The sequence below is a fragment of the Lynx canadensis genome, chromosome A1 (genome assembly GCF_007474595.2).
Source record: "Lynx canadensis isolate LIC74 chromosome A1, mLynCan4.pri.v2, whole genome shotgun sequence".
Lineage (NCBI taxonomy): Eukaryota > Metazoa > Chordata > Mammalia > Carnivora > Felidae > Lynx > Lynx canadensis.
In genome coordinates this window covers 118,955,782-118,977,539 of record NC_044303.2, presented here as the reverse complement: position 1 = coordinate 118,977,539, position 21,758 = coordinate 118,955,782, and the positions used below count along the sequence as shown (strand labels likewise).

The following is a 21,758-nucleotide window of genomic DNA, read 5'->3' as shown; positions in this document are numbered from 1 at the left end:
CAAAAACAAAAAAACAAAAAAACAAAAAAAGAAGGAAAAGCTTCCATGCCATTAAAAAAATGCTGACACACTTATGTAAAATCATGTGTGTATACCTATAAAGAAATTTTAAAAAATCAAGAGCATATGGACTCTAAACACACACATATGCTGAAAGCTCCACCACTCCCTGGCTTGTGTGACCTCCCTCATCCTCAGTTTCCTCATCTATGAGATGGGGGTAAATATGGTACTTCACTCACAGATTTTGAGGATTCAGGGAGGTAATGCACGTAGAATAGCGTCCGGTACCTAGTAAGACAATAACACATATTAGCTGATGCTGTTGGTCATCAGGAGAAAACAGAGGCTAATGCAGGGGGTGGGTGAGGGTGGACAGTGAAGCCTAGTTTTCCAGTAGGCTCCCATCTCCTCGGGCTTCAATCACATTGAACTCACCTCTGGCTCTCTCTCTCTCCCCTTCATGCTTTGGTCCTTGCTGTCCTTGAGCATGGGACACTTCTCCAATGGACTAGATGCCAAACTCCTCTCCACCTTTTCAGATCCCTCTCCAACGTGACTTCCTCTGTGAAGCTTTCTCTGGTACCTCTCTCCCAAACAGAAAGGACCACTCTGCCTTGGAGCCCGGGACTACCTTTCACACATGGTGTGGCAATACCACATGGCAAATGTGACTTCTCTTATACTTGCCTGTCACTGAGACCAACTGTGAGTCCCCCGAGGACAGAGGTAGGTCTTACATAATCCTGGACTTAGTAGTCTGGTACCTAAGGATGGGTCAAGAAGTGTTTGCTGAATGGAAGCCAGAAATGGAGGGTGACTTCTCTGAAAAAATGAGGCCAGTGGTTCTCCACTCTAAGAAAAATGGAAAGGAAATGGACATAAGCTGCATCATGGGAACTTCAGTTAGACACAGAGAATCCTTAGTGAGAGGTTAAATGTCAGACCAAATTCCCAGGGGACAGTGTGGAATTTCTGGAAGTGTCTTAAGATAAGAATACTTTTTGGGGGGGGTGATTTGATGTGGCTTTGCTGAAGGCAGGCCTTGAGCCTGGTATGAAGTTCATAAAACCACACAGCAGCAACTCAGATGACAGTGAAGGGTCGTTGGCTCTCGGCAGCTGGTTATCCAGATGGCTTCTTGTACCAAGACCAGCGAGCGGGTGGGAAAGAATGTGGCGTGTGCGCCTGAAGGAGGGTGGGAAAGTCCCCCCACCAAAGCCTAAATCGCAGGACAGGAGCAAATGGAGTAGCTTGCCAAGGTCCCAAGTCATCTTGTGTCCAAGTAACCAAGTCTAATGACACCCAACATTCTTTTCAATAAGACGTCAGCCACTATAGGGAGGAGGAACTAGAGTGGAAAGCAGTCCTTTTAGGCTGTCACTTGGTCACCAGCCCAGCTGCCAGGCCCCGGGCTGGGTCTGGGTAGACATGGGTGAGCAAGACCGGTTCTGTCCCTGCTGAGAGGTGTACTAAGAGGAGGATGACACCAAAACATCTTACGATGAAAAGTGAGTTGCTTATAGGCACAAAGTAATACGAAGGAGCAAAATGGTGTGAGAGGAGAAGAGGTAGGAACCGACAGGCTCCCTTATTGTCATGACTGCATTGCATCTAATAAAGGTGAACGCAAGCTCTTCACTGAGAAGGTCAGAGAAGGCAGAAAAAGTTCATTTTTAAAAAACCATTCTTTCTGCTAACTTAGGAACCAGTTCAAAGAGGAGACAGAGGCACAGCGTCGAAAAACAAACTTTAGTATTAGGGTCGGCACAAGACTTGGAAGGTAAAAGAGATTTGTACCTAAAGCCCCAAATGAATTCAAGTCTTGACTAATTGCCGATTGGCCTTGTGAAGGCTTATTACCTACCTGGGTTTTAGCAAACAGAGGCGGGGCCAGCCTCACGGGGTCAATTACGGGAGAGGGATGCATAGTGTGACAGGTTTGCTAAGCGCGGGGGATAGAGAGGGACGAGGTTTTGATCATTTCTAATTAGAGACTTCCTGCTTTGGCCTCCACCGCCTGCTGCGCCTGGGTGCAGGGTGGGGATGGGGTGTGGCACGTGAAGGAGGTAGCCCCTCCCAGCACACGGATATTTGAGCCCTCCCAATGCAGGAGGCCTCACTCACTTACTAAGCACTTACTCCACTGGCTAGAGAGAGCTCCCTCGGCTGCCACACAGGCCCAACTGGTGATCCCTGCATACCCCAGCATCATTAGTTGCAGCTTAGCTTGGTGTTATTAAAGCAGGGCAAGCAGTGACACTGACACATTTGGTAGGAGAGATGTGTGAAGATTGAAAGAATTGAGAAAAGAAGGAATTAAAGCCCGGATTAATTCCTGACAAAGCAGACATGTTTGGGGTCTAAGCAAAATCTTTCATTTACCTTTCATTTCAAGTGTCCATCAAGCCCTTTTGTGACCAAGGTCTCTTACAACCAACCATGCAGCCAGAGCTAACAAGTGCAAAACACCAAACCAGCCACAAGGTGTGATGCAGTTTGGTGCTCTGAGAATCAAAGTGAAAAATCAAAACCTTTTGTGGAAAGACGCAAAGGGTGAAGTGATTGCAAAGTCTGTTGGAGAGACCAGGACACAGGTAACACAGACACATACATCTCATGTTCCCGATGATGGCCATCAGACACACGGTGCCACTCAGAAGGTCTCACCTGGGTGTCGTGTGACCGCACGCATGTAGGAGGCTTCAGATGCTTGAGAATTTTCCAGGGCGGGTGTAAGCTCAGAGATGGCAGTGCTGCAAAGCTGTGCTGTCCCCAGGGGGTAAGTCAGTGCCTTCTAAGTAACAAATGAGCACAGTGTAAGGCGTCTCCTGTGTGACCCACACATCAAGAGGGCACCCCCTCAAAACCAGGCACTAGGAGAGCTTTCCCCTGCCCTCTCCTTGTGAGCCCTCTGCTCTCCCCACAGAAGCTGGAGCCAGTTGTAAAGCTGGGGTCCCAGGCTGCAGCTCTGAATGTGTCTGGCAGGGACATGATGAATGAGAAGGCTCAGTAATAGGAGCTGGCCTGGACATGTTACAAGTTCTAAACAAATGCTCTACAAGACTGTGGGACACACCAGCTGTGGGTAGGACTGTCTGTGTGGTGGCTCTTGGATTAGCCCACATGTGTTAATGAACTTCCACAAAAGAGCTGATTAGAAAATCAAATTCAGGAGAATAAAACAATTATGTCTTCCACAGGAGGCACAGTCGAACACATTAAATGGAGGGGTACCTGGGTGGCTCAGCTGTTAAGCGTCCGGCTCTTGGTTTCGGCTCAGGTTGGTGAGTTCGAGCCCCGGTCGGGCTCTGCACAGGCAGTGCAGAGCCGGCATGGGACTCCCTTTCTCTTCCTCTCTCTGCCCCTCCCTTGCTTGGGCTCTCCTCTCTCAAAATAAATAAATAAAAATTAAAAAATGTTAAGTGGAAGATGACTTGTTGGGGCTTAATTTGTTCAACATGCTTAACAGTTCCTCCTCAAGTTCACTAGCATTAGACCTTTCCTAAAGGAAATAGAGCTCCCCAAAGCAGGTCAAAATCAGCACTGTAGTTATTACCAGTAAACCGCAGGAGCTCAGACCTGGGACCTGTGAGCAGGTCTTCACACTCTTACTTGAAGAACACGAAAATACGTATCATGCCAAAACTTATGAGAAAATTCCAGAAACAAACGGCCACCAAATGGAAAAGTCATTTAATTCAAAATCATACTTCCACTCGTTTCATAAGATTGTCACCATAAACCAAGCAAATGAAAGAAAGCCAAGTTTCAGAGGGCCACTCGACAGGAACCGTATTGTCTTTATAGATAGCCTTAGTGACGCAAAAGCACATTTTTCAAAAAGCCTCAACATGGCAAGACTATTATTACTAATGACAGGGAACAAGTTCTAGTCTAGTCACAAATTACTTTTTAATGACAGAATTGGATTTACACAGCAGTCAATATCAATACTGAACTGAAGTTTAAAACAGTGCATTATTTACGGTTTAAAAAATTAAAGTGCCACTTTTAAGTACTTTATTGATATTATATCACACAGCACTTTGCAGTATACTCAAAGGTAGCCTAAATTATGAGTTAAACATGCAAACAGTTTCTTCTTCCCAAAATATGGACAAAATGTCTTTGAGAGTGCTGTGAGCGCTAGCCTAGTATTAGCGACTACAGGTTTAGGAGTTTGATCTGTTTTTCAACACGACTTTTAATAAGTGAATAAGGGATATAGCTGTAGATAGTAACCATCTGATAAATACGAAGTTTTAAAATGGCACTTAATTTACATCTTTTGTCATTTTTATAGTCAACAGCCTGCCGTTTCTCTAACTCCCAACTTCTAACTCTTAAAGGCTCCAAAGGCTCAGCAAATGCCAGCTTATGGAAGAGTCTGGATCTTTGCCTATGTAGATGTGTGCTTTACATACACAAACACACACTAATACGCAGATGCTTTAGAATCAACAGAGGAACTTCTTTTCACAGGTATAAGGTTGACCCTGGCTTCCAGATACCCAAGGTAGCTGTCTGTAGGTGTCTGTCAGGACATTTTGTAGAAAGGGATGTACAATGTCTTGACCTCTCCGGGACCGCTCCAGGTAAATTTGACATTTTGATTATCAATACTCTGGTTCTGACTACGCTCAAGAGAATTTTCATATACTACTAACTGCTCTTCTTATATGGGACTGGGACTGTGCCAAGCCTTTGCTCCCTACAGTATTCCACCTTCTTGAAAGACGTTTCCGTCTTGTAGTGTCCTGGAAAACTTTTATGAAAGTATTAGCTGCAAACTTCCTCTGTGATGTATTTTTCCCTATAAGAACTATATTTATTTCTTGTAAAAACAATCCTAAGATCTTCAACGTGGTTCACCTTTTACTTTCTGTCTGCTCCCGGCACTACTTCACATCCAATACCTTTTCACCCAAGAATACAAGTGCTTCCATCGGGAGACCACATGTGAGCAAGGGCTGGTGGCTCTGAAGGACATCTGGATTCTCTACATGGGTCTCTCCCTGTGCTGTGAGAAGTTCTTCAGTTACACAAGGACCGTAGGCGGCGAAAGGAAAAAAGCTAATTATTACTTGTCAGAGTCTTGTCTCAGGCATGCTGTAGGATTGTGCAAGGTTCATTGCTCTGCTGGTGTCATTTTGATGCTACAATTACAGAGAAGTGGTTCAGCACCCAGCAGATCAGCGTGGCTGCCAAACGCATTTGAACACAGGATACATTTTTTAAACATCAGCAAAGGGTGTGTCAGAGGACACCCAGTTGACTTAAAAGACATGTGGGGCAGGGTTGTCTAGGTAACTGATTACCATCAAGTTTGCCAGAAAATGACAGATAACTCGGAACAGAATACCCAGGACATTCCTTTTTAAGTCAGGGAGCTATCTGGTTTCTTCACTGGTGGCTACCTACTTGGGTAATATGGTTGCTCATCAAACATTCTGCACTGCAACATGCTGTGGGTACCATGGTGGCCACTGCTGTACCTGGGACTCCTGTGTCTGTAAAACTGTTGGTCCCAACTTGGTTTTGGCAACAGAAGCCAGAGAATGAAAGGTGCCAGTAAATAGTCACAAATAAGGGATCAAATTACCTTTAGCCAATTATTTCTGTCTCCCTACCCTTCAACCATGGGTGCTTTGGCAGTCTCTGTAGTCAAGACGGAACTTCTGGAGTGACTGGAGTTGCTGTTGTCAGGAGACCTAGGTCATAGAAGGATTTCCCTCTGAGCTACAGGAATGCACGTGCAACCCTGGAGTCCTGGAAATGCCTGAAATGATCTTGTCACTAGCATGGCTCTGTCCTGCTAACGCCAATCTGCCAATACTTGATGGCTTATTTTCTTTCTCTTTGCCTCTCCATCCAAAAGAGCACTCAGCAAAAGGAGATGAACTAGAATTACACTGAATTTGTTTGGTCTGGCAGAGGTAAACACATAATGGCTGTAGAAATACTCAAACATTAAGTGAAAAACTGGCTCCAATTACAGGATATTAAGGAAGGCTGTGCTATGCAGGGTCCATCTCTATACACTGATTTTTGAAAACAGAAGAGAATATCATCAGTCTTGAGCAAGTCAAGAATTTACTCGCTTAGGGGCAGGGATTTGAAACTACTTCTTTCACAGCATGGCCTTCTGCAGCCATGGAATTCCTTGAGTACCCAAAGGAGGAGGGACAGACTGCTCATATGCCCAAGAAAAGATTCAGGCTCTGGATGCCTCATCCCAGGGCCTTACAAAAGAAACACAAGGTTCCTCGGAGAGCTCGGGGATCTTGGTCCACAGTCCTCCACTCCGGTACCTAGTTCATTCTTCTCATCTGCCCTCAAGTTCCCTATTCAGCAGAATTAGGGACCGGGGGGCAGAGATGATAGAGAAGGTAAAATCTATTTTTGGTCTTCCAATTCCTTCCCTATTTGTTGGCTCATATTCTGAAAGGTTTCTCCAGTTCTGTAGCAAATGGGGAGGAGGTGAGCCTGGCTGGGGAAAGGAAGGAGAGCAGCCATCTGTCACATGCCCAGCATGGCTACAGGGAAGCTGGGAAGGGGTCTACCGAAAAATGCAGGTTGGCAACAGCTCCATTTCCCTCCAGCTTCAGATCAGGGCCAATTGAGGAGGGAGGGACAAGCTTCCGAGCAGTCGAGCTGGGGCCAAGTGTCGACAGCGATGCTTTAGCGAGGAGCTCCTCAAATCAGGGCCTGGGCCTCCTGCTCCCCTAGGTTAGCTCTAGTTAAGGTTCCAGTGTGGCAGGTGACAATTCGAAATGACAAATGTGTTAACAACAATATTTTGAGCTCTTTCTATTTAGGATGCACAGTGGCACAGAGTAGGCTTGTCCCCTCAGGCCCCGCTGAACAGACCCTTGAGCTGTCCAAGGTCTGCAGGGAGTATGTGGAGCCAGTTTGTGGATTTTCTTTCTTCTTGGGTTTGCAGTGAGAGCTTTCCTGAGTCCTCTCTTGGTCTTATCCAGTCTCAGTGCTTATTCCCTGATTCAGTGGTAGCGTTTTGCTTGCTGCTGGATGAGGTCCTGCACCACCACTGTGTAAATCCTTGAGCTGATGAACGGAATCACCATATCTAAAATTTCAAACCATCTCTAAGCTGTCACGGCAACCTCTATCCTCTGTAGAGTTTTTCTCTTATTTTGGGGTTACAGGAAATGTGAGATGATCAGGAAGGGAAGTATTTAGGGGAAGGGAAAGCAGCAGTGTACTGAGGACCAAAGATCCTAAGAAGCCAGTTTTTCCTAGAACTTAAGACACACACAACATTTACAAAATAGCTCGGCCTCATGTATACAGCCTTAAAGATGTTCCGAGGAGTTAGATATAAGGAACATGCAACTATCCCAACACCTTCTGTCCTGACACCTTGGGGTACCAAGAAATACACCTGAGAAGAAACATGGAAAACAAAATCTAACTCCTAGCCCCACCTATGTGAATCCTGAGCTGCTTCATACTACCCAGCAAGAGTTCTTTGAAACATTCATTGCCTGAAAATGCTCTTTCTCTCTCCAAATTCAAAGCCCATGAAAAGCTCAAAAACACATTTGCATAAAGAAGACTGAACACCATCAGTGAGTCATGCCCACCAACCAGAGCCAGCAGAGAGTGTATAGAAATGTTTTCTCCTTTCTCAAGGCCAGAGAGGGGATGACTTGCCCCCGGTCGCTCCCTCATACACACACCTCTACAACAACCAGAGCTTAAACGTGTGGAGCGACAGCGACTAGCTTCAAGAGTATCAATATAAAACTTTGCCATATAATATTTCAAATCACTCTATTTACAAGTTTATCTTTAAAAAAAAAAAAGTAAAAGATACAGCAATTCAACACAATTCAAGTTTTTCTCTTCTTTAAGCTTCCCTAAACAGGAATTCCAGAAGCGGGGAGCACTCTGGAACAATGCTGCCATTCCGAGGGGCTCCTGGGGAGCCTGACGGTCCATCAATTTGGAGTCTGTCTGCCCAGAGTCACTCTTGCAAGGACATTCGAATGCAGAAGACACTGAGAACTCTGTTCTTTGAAGGCCAAGTGAATGTGAAATGTCCAGGCCCAACTTTCCCACCCCAGGTAATCTTCCAGAAGACCCGGCCCCTTCTGGACCAGGAAACTCTCTTTCTCAGAAGGTACCCATTCCATCTTTCCATGCCTCCTGAATCACAATGGCTTATACTATTAGTCTTGTGCCTCAAAAAGCCTGAGAAACAATTCCCTTTTCTGAGTGGCAGTGAACACATATGTCCTTTAAAACTACAGGCCACAGGGTTAGCCCTGAAATCACCCCTGAAAGCCACCAGGGCACCAGTGCTCAGCAGCGCAGGGTACTGCCACGGGGCTGGTCAGTGAGGGACTACAGGCATGCGAGGGCAGGGGAAGGGACGGGAACGGGAGACCATGATGGAACAAGTCAAAGGGAGGATGTCACCTGTGAAGAAGCAGTATACTTCCCCGCTATAAAGCATGGAAGAACAGAAATATTAAACCTGTATGTGATTTAATCTCAAGAGGTACTAGAGTTTGCTCCAAATATATCCTGATGCTGCTGAAATTCATCAGAAAGGGAAGAGTTCCCAGCTGCCATTCTGTCCTGCCCCGAGCAGACCACTCTAATTCCTTGCCCTTCTGCTTCAGGTTGTTGGAAAACCATTCAAAAAATGACCATAAAGCAGGAAAAAAAAATATCATGCAAAAAGTGTGTTATTTTTTTGGTTTGGTTTCAGAGTAGGTTGGGTTGCCGTGGTTACGAGGTGATGGCAGCCCTCAGTGGCAGAGAAGTTCCTAGCTTGGGAGGGGGAACGTGGGGTGGTGTGTTCCCCTTGCAAGAGGGGACTGAGCTGAATTCTGCCGATGCTTGGCCGCGGCTGCCTGGAGATGGTGAGAGATTGCATTTTATGTAAACAGTGCCGTAACCCCTCTCCCTCCTGCATGCAAACAGACAGACCCAGCTGCCTGTAGCACTGTGGGCCTCAAGTATTTGGAGTGGGGTAAAGAGAGTGTCTACTGTAAACAGAAGCAATGGGCCCAGCCTGGGTCTCAGAGCCAATGCCCAGCCCTGCCAGACTTAAGCTACACTGCATGCTCTTGAGGACTACTTACATCTTTCTTACTTCCTTTCTCAGAAGGTTGGGGGTTTGGATGACTGCTGAAACAAATGAATCCTCCCTATTTAGGGCGCTAAAGGAGAGGAATGGCTTTGCCAGCCGTTCTCTCGGTTATCAGAATCAAATGGTCTCCACTGCTGATTTCCTTCTGTTCCTTGCAGTATCACCGCATGCCAGCTGCCATGGTCATGGGGATGGGTGCTCCAGAGTTCACAGAAACATTTGCGTTGACAGGTAGTAACCGAGTCAGTCACCCTGAATTTCTCAGTGGCAAAGAGAAACGGCCTCCAACACTGCAATCAGCGGTTGTCATGGATACCATGGAAAGCTCAGCAGGTCTGCTGGGGCCCACGGTTAAAAGAACTCCACGTAGTTCTCAGGGATGAGGCCAGTCTTTCCGTTCAGAGTCCCTTCCAACCAGCCAGGCTCCTGAGATGGATGAACTGTACAGGAAGACGGGAGAGAGACAGCGAGAAAACGTTACAGATAGGGGAGGTGGTGGACGTGTGAGAGAACAAATGAGCGCAGTCGCCTGTTATGTTACATGTTTCCAGGACTTGTTTAGACCAGGGGTTCTTAACTTCTTGTGGGACATAAGTGTTCCAATAAAGGTCATTCTGAAAGTTCTCTATAACAAAAAAAAGGGAAATAGACACAGCCATTCAAAATTTTGCATACAATTTTTGGAGTTTCGTAGACTTTCTGAAGTTGCTGGCTTAAACTATTAAGAGGTGACAGATTTTTCCTTTTGAGGTTAGAAGTCGGTTATGGTGTTCCATCCATAAATTTATCTAACCATCCATCCATCTATCCATCCATCCATGTACCCATCTATCTACCCAGTAATGCCTATGACCCAAGTGGAGTGCCCATGGAGGAATGCTAAGAACTAATTTTTTAAAGGTATCTAGTATGCATTTCACTAACCCTAATTATGCATTTTACTTTCCCTTAAATCCTTACCCTCTGATTCTAATCTTCCTACAATCTCCCCACCTTTGTTTGGGCAATCTAGAGCCTTTGAAATAGCCCCCTCTCTGTTCCGCCCATACCCTTTCTTATTTTTCTTTCCTGTTCTCTAGAATTTTCCTCCCTCCTACATACAAGACTCAAGGCTGTCTTCTTCCTCTTTCTCTGGTAACTTTCAAAATTTCTGTCCCTTTGATTTTTCAATATCCAAGAAATCTACCCCATTTCTGTGCTATCACAATCCATCTTCATGGAGACTACTGTGATACTGTAAAGATTACATAAAATCCAACTGAGGCTGCAAAGTCCAATAGCAGGAAGAAAGAGAGAAGGAATCATGGGACCTGGAGATGGCAGGGGCACGGTGTTCATGCTTGTGAACCAGCAAAATACAAATCACTCTTAATGGGAAAGGCAGTGCATTTGCTCTTAATGTATTAGGAAAACTCCAATTTTCTGAGATTGTTCGTAAAGAATGAATTTTCCCCTATTCCCTTCATAGGCTAATTAAGTGACTTCCTGAGCTTGTTTTAGAAAAGCATTTCCGCCCCCAATGCTACTACATAACTTTAGTTTCAGTTTGTAGGAAAAGAAGCAAGAACAGAAACCAAAGGAAGCAATGGGCAAGCAGCAAAAGAACACACATTGAGGCTTCAGGAAGGTCAGTGTCAAGGTAATCTTGAATGCTTCTTCAGGAAAAGACAAGGTCAAACATCTATCAGTTGGCCTCCAAAATGCTTACATAATTTCCTATCAGTAGGCTTCAGGAATAAACCAAAAATACTAAGGGTATTTTGGATTCATGACATCCACACAGAGGAGTCTGGAAGAGAAGAGCATGGGAGAATACAACACAACTTAAAAGCAACCTGGTCTCTCCAACGATGAAGCTCTCTCAACTTATCCTGAAGATACTAGCACCCAAACACCACTGCCTTCTGCCCAGCCATCCAGCTGACAATGTTAATTAAGATCACTTGAATTTTTTGTACCTATAAAGTGATTATAATAAAACTCCAGTGCCAGTAGCCAATATGGAGACAGCACTCAGCAGAGAGCCAGAATTTGTCAATAGGAGATCCTGTATCATTTGACCAGTCATTTGGATGAGTCAACAAGGCTCTCTCCTGGTAAAATCTTGGTGAGTGCCTGATCTCAATACCCACTGAAGCTTTGGAAAACCTCAAATGTTCAAAAGCAAAACAAACAAACAAACTCCCTCCCCAAAATAAAAGACCTAGAAAGAACCAAACAACCAACCAACCAAATACAACAAAACCAAAATAAGACCCTTCCCAGTTTACAGCAAAGCTCCTAGTTGAATGGTTATTCCACTGGATACATTGAGTCTCTCTCTTTCAGACATTCTCCCTTCCTGGCCAGCTGTTCAAATGCAGCTCAGATGCTGAGGTGTTAACAACTAAAAACATTAAAAATGGGATTTGCCGAGTAAGGGATGAATGAGAGAGGACAAAGGAGGCCGCTCCAAGCCGAAGAACAAGAGTTAGGACAAGGGACAGTGAAGCCTTCTGGTCAGACAGCTGACTCACTGGGGCTTTGAGCTGGGCTTATTAAGGCCTGGCACCAAACCATGTGCATCCAAATCACCTGCACGGTTATTAAAACTGGGCCGCGTGGCACACCTGTTGAAAGAGAATCCCTAGGAGTGAGGCCCAGGGATATGTATTTTATTTTATTTTTAAAGTAGGCTTCATGCCCAATGCAGGGCTCCAACTCACGACCCTGAGATCAAGACCTGAGCTGAGATCAAGAGTCAAACACTTAACTGACTGAGGCACTCAGGTGCCCCCCAGGGATCTGTTATTTTTACCTTAATCACAGAAAGGTAAGGGTTATGACTTTTCTGTGCCCAAATGCCTCTGGAATGAGGGTGGTCATAAGAAAGTGCAAATTCTCACCTATGGATAGAGGAGCGGAAGCAACATCAGATGCCCTTTGCCCTGCTGTTGTCTTCTGTCTCCCCTCCTCCCACTTCTCGACTCTGCTGAAGCCCTACCTCCTTCAGAAACACCAGCACGGAATCCAGTCTACCTGTTCCCTCTTTTCTCCAAACTCCTGGAATACTCATAGCACATTCCACACGTTATTCACGGGTCCTGTTAACACTGTTCAAATGTGTTATGCATTGCTTCCTTTACTAGTTTTTTAGGATGTTTTAGTCTGTACTGTATCACTCAATATTCTTCAATGACTCCCCTCTGTCAATTATGATAGAAGCTAACACCTAGAAATAGTGACTGGGAAGCAGCCATGGGCTGCTGAGGTTTGGATATGCATCAATTTCTTTGATCTTAAAGATCCCAGCTTGTATCTTGGTATCCATATTTCACAAATGAGAAAATTAAGGGTCAGAAAGGTAAATTAATTTGTGCAGGATCACAATGGTATGACTAGAATTTGAACGCAGTTTCTTTGACTCCAGAGACCAAGCCCGTTATGCTTCTAATTCAACCAGAGAATGTGGTCTTTGGGGATAAGAATGATACATATACACATACACATACATATGTACATCCCAAGTGGTGGGTCTTTTGCTAAGTGCTTTGCCTGCCTCATCTCCTTTCACCTTCAGAATGACTGTGAACTCAGTTCTGCTATTATCCTCGTTTTACTGATAAGAAACTGAGGCTCAGAGACGTTAAGCATTTTGCCCCTAAATACACAGCTGGCAGATGATGGAGATTGATGTGAATCCGGGATATCTGACCCCAGACTCTGTGGTCTAACCACTACTGCTTTTGCCTAGCCCAAAGCTTTGGATATTAACAGTGTTCGTATGCACTTATTGAGCTGAACTGAGCCCATGCCCAACTTTCTGAACTACACCAGTGTCCAATGTGCCACATAAACACACGAAGCACTGCAGTGAGCTGGCTCGGCAGCTCTCCAGCCCAGCAAGCAAATAATACAAGCAGCTCCTGACGTGGATGTGCTTCCTGCCAAGCATTTTCAGCTTCATCCATCTATGCTCCATACACCCCTGTATACACAACTCATGCTCTCTCCTTTTCCTTTTCTCACTGTGGAAAAGGAACAAGCATGTGACTAAGGTCTCTAGTGGCTGCCTGTCCCTAAGGGAAGAAGCACTGGCTGGAAGAGGCACAGATCCCTGTGTAGGTGAATATACTTACTCATGTAACAAGTGTTTATTAAGCACCTACCCTGTGCCAGACACTAAGCTAGGACCTTGCACACGGTACAAAGCAAGCAGAAAAGATTCTGCTCTCGGAAAGGGGCAATGTATCAGTAAATAAGCACATAATTTTAGGTAGTGATGAAGGAGGAGAAAGAGACTGGGATAGGGATGTGGGTATGGGAAGGAGCTCAAAAAGCTAAAACCTAAATGATCTAAAGGAGCTAGCCAGGCAGTGGGTAGTGCAAGTACAAAGGCCCTAAGGTCGGGAAAAGCCTGCTATGATTTCAGAACAGTGGTCTGTAAATTTTTCTCAAAGAACCACTCTGTAAATGTGTACCTCTACTCAATTCTGCAATTGTAGCACCATGGCTAACATGTAGACAAAAAGGCATGGGTAGCTATGTTCCAACAAAACTTTATTTACAAAAACAGGCAGTGGGCTGGATTTGAGTAGCAGGTCATAGTTTACTAACCCTAGCAGAGAACATAGGGAAAGTGTGCGAGGCTGCAGCGTATCAAGTGAGGAAGGGAAGGGCCAAGCGGCAAGAACAAGACCGTGGAGACGCCGATCAGCAATTCTCGGAGGACCAGGAGGCCACTGGGATAGGTGAAGGAGAATAACATGATGCGATTTTCAAACATCGCTCTGGCTGCTGCGTAGGGAAGGGTTATGGGGGCAAGAGTGGACATGACAAGTCTGTGTTGGCAGCAGGTGGAAACAGCTGGGTGAGAGATGGAGGTGGCTTGGGCTTGTGTTTGGATTTGGCAGTAGGCACGGCCGGGGGGTCCAAAAGACTCCACTGAGGACCCTCCCCCACAACCCCACTGGTAGAGCAACCCATGATCCCCTGGGAGGATGCTCTCTGTCTCTGAAGGAAACCTGGGGCAGCCCAGAGTGGGTCTTGCACTCATGCCGGATCCCATACTTTGGCAATGAATGGATCCAGCCCATCTCAAATCTTGATCAAATTGTCCCAAGAACCCAATTTTAGTGAATGTCGTGTGCATTTTCCAGGTATCGCTAATCACACTGCCATAAAATGACTAATGTTCTTGGGAACACGAGTTATTTCTCTTTCTCTTTCGTTACTAACTGAGGTGCTCTTGGTGAAAAATGCTATTTCCTAGTAGGCTGGCAAGGGCTGACAGTGGAGTTATTTCCGAGTAATGCACATCCATTCCCCACTGCACAAAGTCCCAAAGCCGACTGAACAGCACAGCTCACATGTGCAGCACAGGCCCCTGGAACCCAAAGGCTTGAAGATTAATCATTATGAAACAACAGACTTTCCCCTCAGGGTGCCCCTCCTTCTTCTTCCTCCTCATCCCTTCTTCTTGATGCTGAGAAAGACAACACACACACAACTCCCTAAGCCTGTCATTAGGAAACTTCCTTCCAATTGGTCTGATGATTCAATCTGACAGCTACAGAACATCCAACTTAAATGGCTCTTACCTGAAGTCTCCACCAAGAAACTAGCAGGAGACAGAACAAGGGAAGTGCTCTCTGTCTAACGTGCTAACCGTTTTTTCTCCCCTAATGCCCACGTAAAGGGAGGGGGATAATGGGGTATATGCAGTGTTTTCTAAAAATCGGGCATGATAAATATCACCAGCCAAACCAATCTAAACAGAGGATTCACATGTTGTCAGATGGAGGCAGGTGGCAAGGTGACATGGTACAATCCCTTTGTAAGAACACTCTGGCAGCTCCTGAAGCTATTAACCTGTGTGATCTAGGGGGCCCCTCCCCCACCTAGGTCTATCAACAAGAGAACAGCAAACACAGGTCCTCACAAAGATCAGTACACAAATGTTTACAGCCGCATTACTCCTAACAGCCAAAGAGTAGAAACAATCGAAATGCTATCAACTGACAAATGGATAAATAAAACGTGTTATACCACAGGAGGGAAGATTACTCAGCAGTGAAATGGAAGGAAGTCCTGACGCATGCTACATACAACAGGGATGAGCCTTGAAAATACTATGCTAAGTGAAAGCAGCCACTGACAAAAAGCCCACATGCTGTATAATTCGGTTTACATGAAATATCCAGAGCAGGCAAATAAATAATGACAGAAAGGAGATGAGGGGTTCCCTGGGCTGAAAGGGGCAGGTCACAGCGTATGTGGAGCATGACTGCTGAAGGGCACAGGGTTTCTTTTCGGCGCAATGAAGATACTCTGGAATTAGATGGTAGTGATGGCTGCACAACTCTGAATCTACTAAAAAACCATGGAATTGCACATTTTAAAGGGGTAAATTATATGGTATGTGGATATCTCAATACAGTTGTTTGAAAAAAAAAATACAAGGAGGCTGCACTCAAGAAAAAGAGTCACAAACAAGATGCACACACATACACATACCTTTTGAGAGTTAAAACCAACTCTGTCCCTGAGATCAGGGGTCCTCTCTGCAGTCACAGTGAATGGCTGATAGGAACAAGGCAGTCCCTTGCCCACAAGAGCAGTGAACTGGAGTTTAGAGGACAGACTTTAAATTCTGGATTCACCCGTAAATGTGGCAATCTCTCAAATCTTGCTCCTCTACAGGCAGAAGCCCCACCCCTGCTGACAGAGTAGGACACAGAAGCCTGTGCACGCGGCCTGCTCTGGTTTGTCTGTTGTGAGATCTGTGTCATGTGATGGCTGAGCTGTGACTCTACCTAGGGGCCTATTCGGACCGGGCACGCTTGTCAATGACATGGTTTTGGACAGCCTTCAGGGGACCAGCTTCACCTCAGGTCAGCCTGATTACTCCAGCTGCTGACAGGCAGGCAGCTGGGATGGCTGTTGGTATACTTTGGTATGCAAGGCACCCCGATGAAAGTTAATGGAGCAAAGGTTTAATTAAGGACAGTGCTTTTTGGGCTTGGGGAACCATAAAGGAGGACGTGGGCCCAGGAGGTCACATACAGTTAAGAGCTTGCCCCTGTCCCTACTGGCTCAGAAGGTCCAAGTGTGACCTCTGTGGCCTGTTCCCCAGTCGGTCCCCCATGCCTGATTATTATCTCTGCCACGGTGAATGCAGGGGCTGGGCACACAAGGGGGCAGTCCCTTCGTGTGTGAATGCCATCAAGGGTGTCCCCAGGAGTCCATCTCTGCTCTGGCTTAGAATGTGAGGCTGGTAAAGACAGCCACGACTCAGAGAGTCAAGGTGTAGTGCCTACTGCCCAGCCAAGAGCCAGGCCTGGGTCATATCAGGGAAAAAGGTAAACACATCACTGTGAACTGTCAGAACAGCAGGCCCTTTACCTAGGACAGGCGAAACGATGACAATCATCCTACTAACAGTGTTGAATGCTTAATATGTGTTGAGTACTAAATATATGATGTGTGCACCACTCCACTCTTCCCTGCAACCGTCTGTTACCCTGGTATGACAGAAGTGAGGCACAGAGAGGCTGTCACTGCTTCAGGTCACAGAGGCACAAACCAGGACTTGTGCTTTGGTGGCCTGAATCTAGAGCTCAGGCTCGCCAGTGCTACGTGGGGGCCTTGGCTGCCCTGTATTTCTAGGTCTCAGGCAGGTGGCAGGAGGTGTGATCTAGGCCAACGTGAGGCACTCAGCCCTGAAGGGGAGTGCTTGGGCAACCTGCACTCACTCAGCCTTGCTCAGGAAATTTGCCACCGCCCCACCTGAAGTCAAGAAGGCACCCCTAGAAAATGTCCACTTCCTGAAATCAGGCAGCTGCTCTGGGCTCCTCCTTTGGGCAAAACAAACACACCCTTTCACCCAAGCATCCACAAAGACGAACCCTAAAGGAGAAGTTGATCTGGCAAAAATCTCAGCAATAACAGAGACTCTGGCTTTTTCCCAGAAACATGATTTTCTCTTAGGTAAATGGTTAAGACAAGTCATGGCATCAATACTCACTTAAAAAAAAAAATACTGCCTTTTTCTTGGTTTAGGGAAGAAAACAAACAAAAAGATCCAGGAAAAGGCACATCGAGTAAGTACTAGTTCCCAGTTCTACGGTGCAGGTGCCACAAATCCAGTTTCACACCAGGACACCTGAGCAGGACAGCTGGCAGTCTTCAGAGAGATGTGACTTAGAGAGTCTACTCTACACTTCCCAACAGTTCGGGGGAGGGCACGCAGGGCTGCAGCAGGGCTCATTGACACAGAGGTCCCCGGGTACCCTGCCATCTCAGAGACGAGCCTCACCTCCTCTGGAGGGTGAATGCCACTGAACCCAATGAGAAATTCTGTACCTCAGTCTCTGCCCTGAGCTGACTACTTACAAGACTCCTGTTCTCTGCTCTGTTATCTTCTACCCTCTGTACAGCCCCCAGACTCTCAAAGTCACTGCCAAGTTGCTGGGCTGAGTCCTGTGCAGGTACAATCCACTTTTAACGTCCAAAACACTTCCATGAGGTTGCCTCCGTCAAAGTGAAGGCTTCAGTACACTCTCCTCTCTTGACAATGCCTCCGCAAGTCCTGCTGCTTCTCGCGTATTTTGGGGAAGAGACCCCAGGGAGCGTGTGCGCACACACACACACATACACACACACACACCCTTCTTTTCAGTCTTACCCATTCAATGAGACTGTCATTTTTTTTTTTAGGTAGGAACTTTGAAAGCTGCAGTTATTTATTAGCTTCCCCCCTCCCCCCGCCGCCGCCCAGATCTGTGCAAAGGGATGAGAAACTCACCATTGTCGAAGACTGTGCCTGCTGTGAACGAGAGTTCTGAGTCATGTTCAGCTTTGCAGGCATATAAGGCTTTTGCCTTCCGGAACGGTGTGCTGTGTGAAAACAGGAGTTTATTTAGCAGTATTTTTAAACCATCTGAAAGCCCCAGATATTTAATCTCTCTTCTTCCCCTTCCCTGCAAGCCACCTAGTTATCTCTTGTGGCAACAGCCTGACAAGACAGCCAGATGGCAAAACATGAGGCGGAAGAGTTGCAAAGGTCACGAGAGAAAATGAGAATTATTCAGAGAAAAGCTGTAAGCCCCGAGAAACCACACGCCTTGTGGGGTCACCTCTGTGCCACGTTAAAACTCTGCCTAGGTGTCAGGACACCTGAGTGGTGGGAGTGCAGGCTGGGACCCATTTTTGGAGCAGGAGTAGTTTGGGAAAAGGGTGGTGGGGAAAGGGCTTCCTACTTGCTCTGGAGAACACTCCCAAAAGACCTTGTTGAAAATTGGCAATGCTCAGTGAGTCAAAAAGCAGAAATTCTAACTAAGCCATTTTTCGGCTCTAGGCTATGGGCTGACATTCGCTCTCCCAGATGTTACTTATTTCTCTCATTGGGCTGGTGGAGCAGGATTCCAGAGGTGGAACTCCCCGACCCCCGGGGTAGGGCAGGGAACAGACAAGGTGTGTGTGTGAGCAGTTACGTGAACGTGTGTGGGGAGTGTGGAGAGGAAGAAGGGGGAGGGAACATGACATATATACGTGCATCAAAGTCACCGGGAAGCTCTTAACAAATGCAGATATCTGGATTCTATACCAACCTGCAGATATAAATATAGTCATCAGTATTTTTGAAAAGCTCTTCAAGTGACTCTAGTGTGCAAGAGAGCTGAGAACCACGGTTCCAGAACAGGGGTTGGCAAACTCTTGCTGTAAATGGCCTAGCAGTAAATATCCTGGTCTTTGTGGGCTGTATGGTCTCTGTTGCAATTACTCAGCTTTGCCTTGTGTCATAAAAACAGCCATGGACATTGTGTAAATGAATTCGTATGGCTGCGTTCCATCAAAATTTTACTTAGAAAAAACAGGTGGTAGGTTGGATTTGACTGAAGAGCCACAGATTCCTAATTCGTGTTCTGAAGAGTAAATTTTAAGAAGTGATAAATCCTATTACCAACTATCAATCTTTGCTTTGATATCCAGTAGTTCCAAATGATCAATGGACTTTTCAAGGGTCATAATAGAAATGACACTTAACAGTCAAAGTTAGCTCTTTATTTGCTAAAAGTAATCTCTTCTATCTCTAAGACCTCTGAAGAAGCACATTTAGGGGCTCCGGGGCAGAATAGCAAAAGAACAAGTAGGTCCTCTGGGTTAAGCAACTATTCCAGGGATATAGTATTTACTTTAGCTACATTTGACTAACAGAAAGCCTCCAGGAGTCAGTGGAGCCAAACACCCTGGGGCACACTGATTTCTAGTGGCCAAATGAGGTTTAGCTGAGGAAGGGCTGGTCTCAGGTAAGCCCAGACAACATGAGAAGAGGCAGAGGTCTTGGGTCATCACGGAATTGGTACTTCTGAGTCACCAAATCCATCCTCCCTTTGGAAAAGAGGAGCCATGGATGGATGGACACCTACACTAGGACCAGGCATCTAGAACTTCTAGTCTTGGCTCCATGAAAACTGAAGGAGATAGCTTAAAAGGTCTGCTGTGCACAAGGATCAGAATAAATGAGTATCCAGAATTTGTTGCTAGGCACAGTTTACTGTTCTTCTTCCTGGCCTTCTAGTAGCCCAGAGATGGCAGCCAGGTGGGAGAAAATTGGGAAATGGGGAGAAAATGAAGTGGGTCTATGTGGAATGAAGGAAAGAAGAGCCATCATAATTCATTAGTTTCAACTGGAAAACAGCTCTTCTGGGATAATTGTCATTAAAGTCAGAAGGGAGTCTGGGACAAGGGGCATATTCTGTGATCTAAGTGAACCAAGTATGCATATTGTCAGCAAGGGCCAAACATCCATTGTGCAACTTTCCATGGAGGGGAAAAATGTTTGTTTTGGTCTTTGTTTTTGAGGCAGTGGGAGCTGAGAGGAAGAGTTGCCTGGTTGTAGAAAGTGATAAAACAGCCCAAAACCCACATTGGCAGGCAAGGAGAGCCAGGGAAGTGGAAGGAGAATCTGGTTGACATTAGCCAGAGTCACTATCCCTTAAGGACAGGGCAACAGGAGGTGGGTGAAGAACAGAGACTGGGGGCAAGAAAATCAAAGGCAAGGGAAAGATCATCTGAGGCAAGGCTCTTCCAGGGGATTCTCATAGAGGTTACTTATTAATTTCATTAAATAAAGGGAATGGGACAAAATAGGCAAACCAAGGAAGCCAACTGGGGTAATCTGGCAGAAGAGAGCAGAGGGAATGGTCTTGTGCTGAAGATTATTATTCAAAAGGAATAAATTTTCCACTAATGTTAAGCTTTGGGAACTGAATAAAGTGACAATGCAATAACCCATTAAAAATAAAAACAAAGATCAAGAAAGGGCCTTGCTTTTTTCTGAGATTAACAGTTGACCATTTAGGAGAGGGTCTTTTCTCCTGAGATGTCCTCCCACTGCTGTCCCTGGGACTAGGGCCACCAAATAAAGGATAAGACACCCAGTTAAAAAACAACTCCAGATCAGTGGGAAATGCTCTTTTTAGTCTAAGTATGTCCCAAATAGTACATGGGACATCTTATCATAAGAAACAGCATTTGCTGTTTACCTATAATTCAAACATAATTGGATATTCTGTGTTTTCATTTTATTTGCAAAACATTTGCCAAATCTGGCATCTCTATCAGGGGGCAACTCTTATCTTTTTAAAAGCTGGTCAGCCCAACCAGTCCAGTGTCCTATGCCATATTCACTGTCAAAAGCCCCAGGAGTTTGCTTTAGGTAGAGTTCCTACCAAAACAGATCCAGTTGGCAGGAGGTTGTGTTTGTAGGCTTTGGCTCTAACTAAAAAAATAAAAACTCCCCACCAAGCACCTTTGGCTCTTGAGCTCCCCGTTCCCTGCGGTGCATCTCAACATTGGACACAGAGAGCCTGAGGTGTGTTCAGCTGCTCCTGTAACAGCGCCCTTCAGACCTCAGCTGGCCTTCAAGGGCATGAACAAGTTTGGAACCTTCTGCTAGTTCATTTTTAATTTTCGCCTCTGAGCATGGCACAAGGCCAGGAAAGCACTCAGAGGAGCTTCCCTCAAATGCCCTTGCAAACCTTGCAAAATGACAAGCCACTTTCCATCAGATGACACTACAGGGAGGTGGGACCAGCTAGACTGGAAGGATGCAATAGCTTGATCATTTAGGCACAACTGCCAGAGGCTACTGTGTAAGTGGAAGTTATGGTTTAGGCACTAGAGATTTTGTAGGGGTGACAGGAAAGGGAAGTGGGAAGGGAATATGCCTCCAGTACCCTTCCTCTGCTGTGCTGTCAAAGGCCTTTTCCTTCCTGAGCTTCAAATTATATGCCTGGTGGAGGGGAGAGGGAGCCACTTCCAGAGGAGACATTAAAGAGAAGTTCATGGGACCACTTATTACATCTAATTAAGTAGTTATTTACCAAGGGAAGGAAATCTGAAGCTTTACACTATGGAGGTGGGTGTGGGGGAAAGGCCCCAGTGGACCTGAATGATAGGTGTACACCCCCATTTCTTGGCTGCATACCGCAATGGCAACTAGGGGATTTCAACCCTCTTGGGCTAGTTCTGATGGGCTAGCTCTCAGTAGGGTCTCTATCTGTGCTCACCTCGGCACACATACTTAGCTCAGTGCCAGTCAATTCCAAGCCCTAGTCGGCCTTTCCTCTTTCAAAATGGCAGCTTCCTC

General features: G+C 45.9%; 1 protein-coding gene across 1 annotated transcript in view; it reads right to left on the bottom strand.

Annotated features, from left to right (window-relative positions):
- Nucleotides 1-3,675: 3,675 nt before the first annotated feature.
- ARHGAP26 (Rho GTPase activating protein 26) overlaps nucleotides 3,676-21,758 on the bottom strand; it is a 381,404-nt gene continuing 363,321 nt past the window's right edge. Inside the window, exons 24-25 of the mRNA XM_030320395.1 lie at nucleotides 17,910-18,001; nucleotides 3,676-9,564 (exon numbers count right to left, since the gene is read on the bottom strand). Of these exons, the coding sequence (XP_030176255.1) occupies nucleotides 9,476-9,564; nucleotides 17,910-18,001 (181 nt within the window). The 3' untranslated portion in view covers nucleotides 3,676-9,475. The remainder of the gene's footprint in view (nucleotides 9,565-17,909; nucleotides 18,002-21,758) is intronic.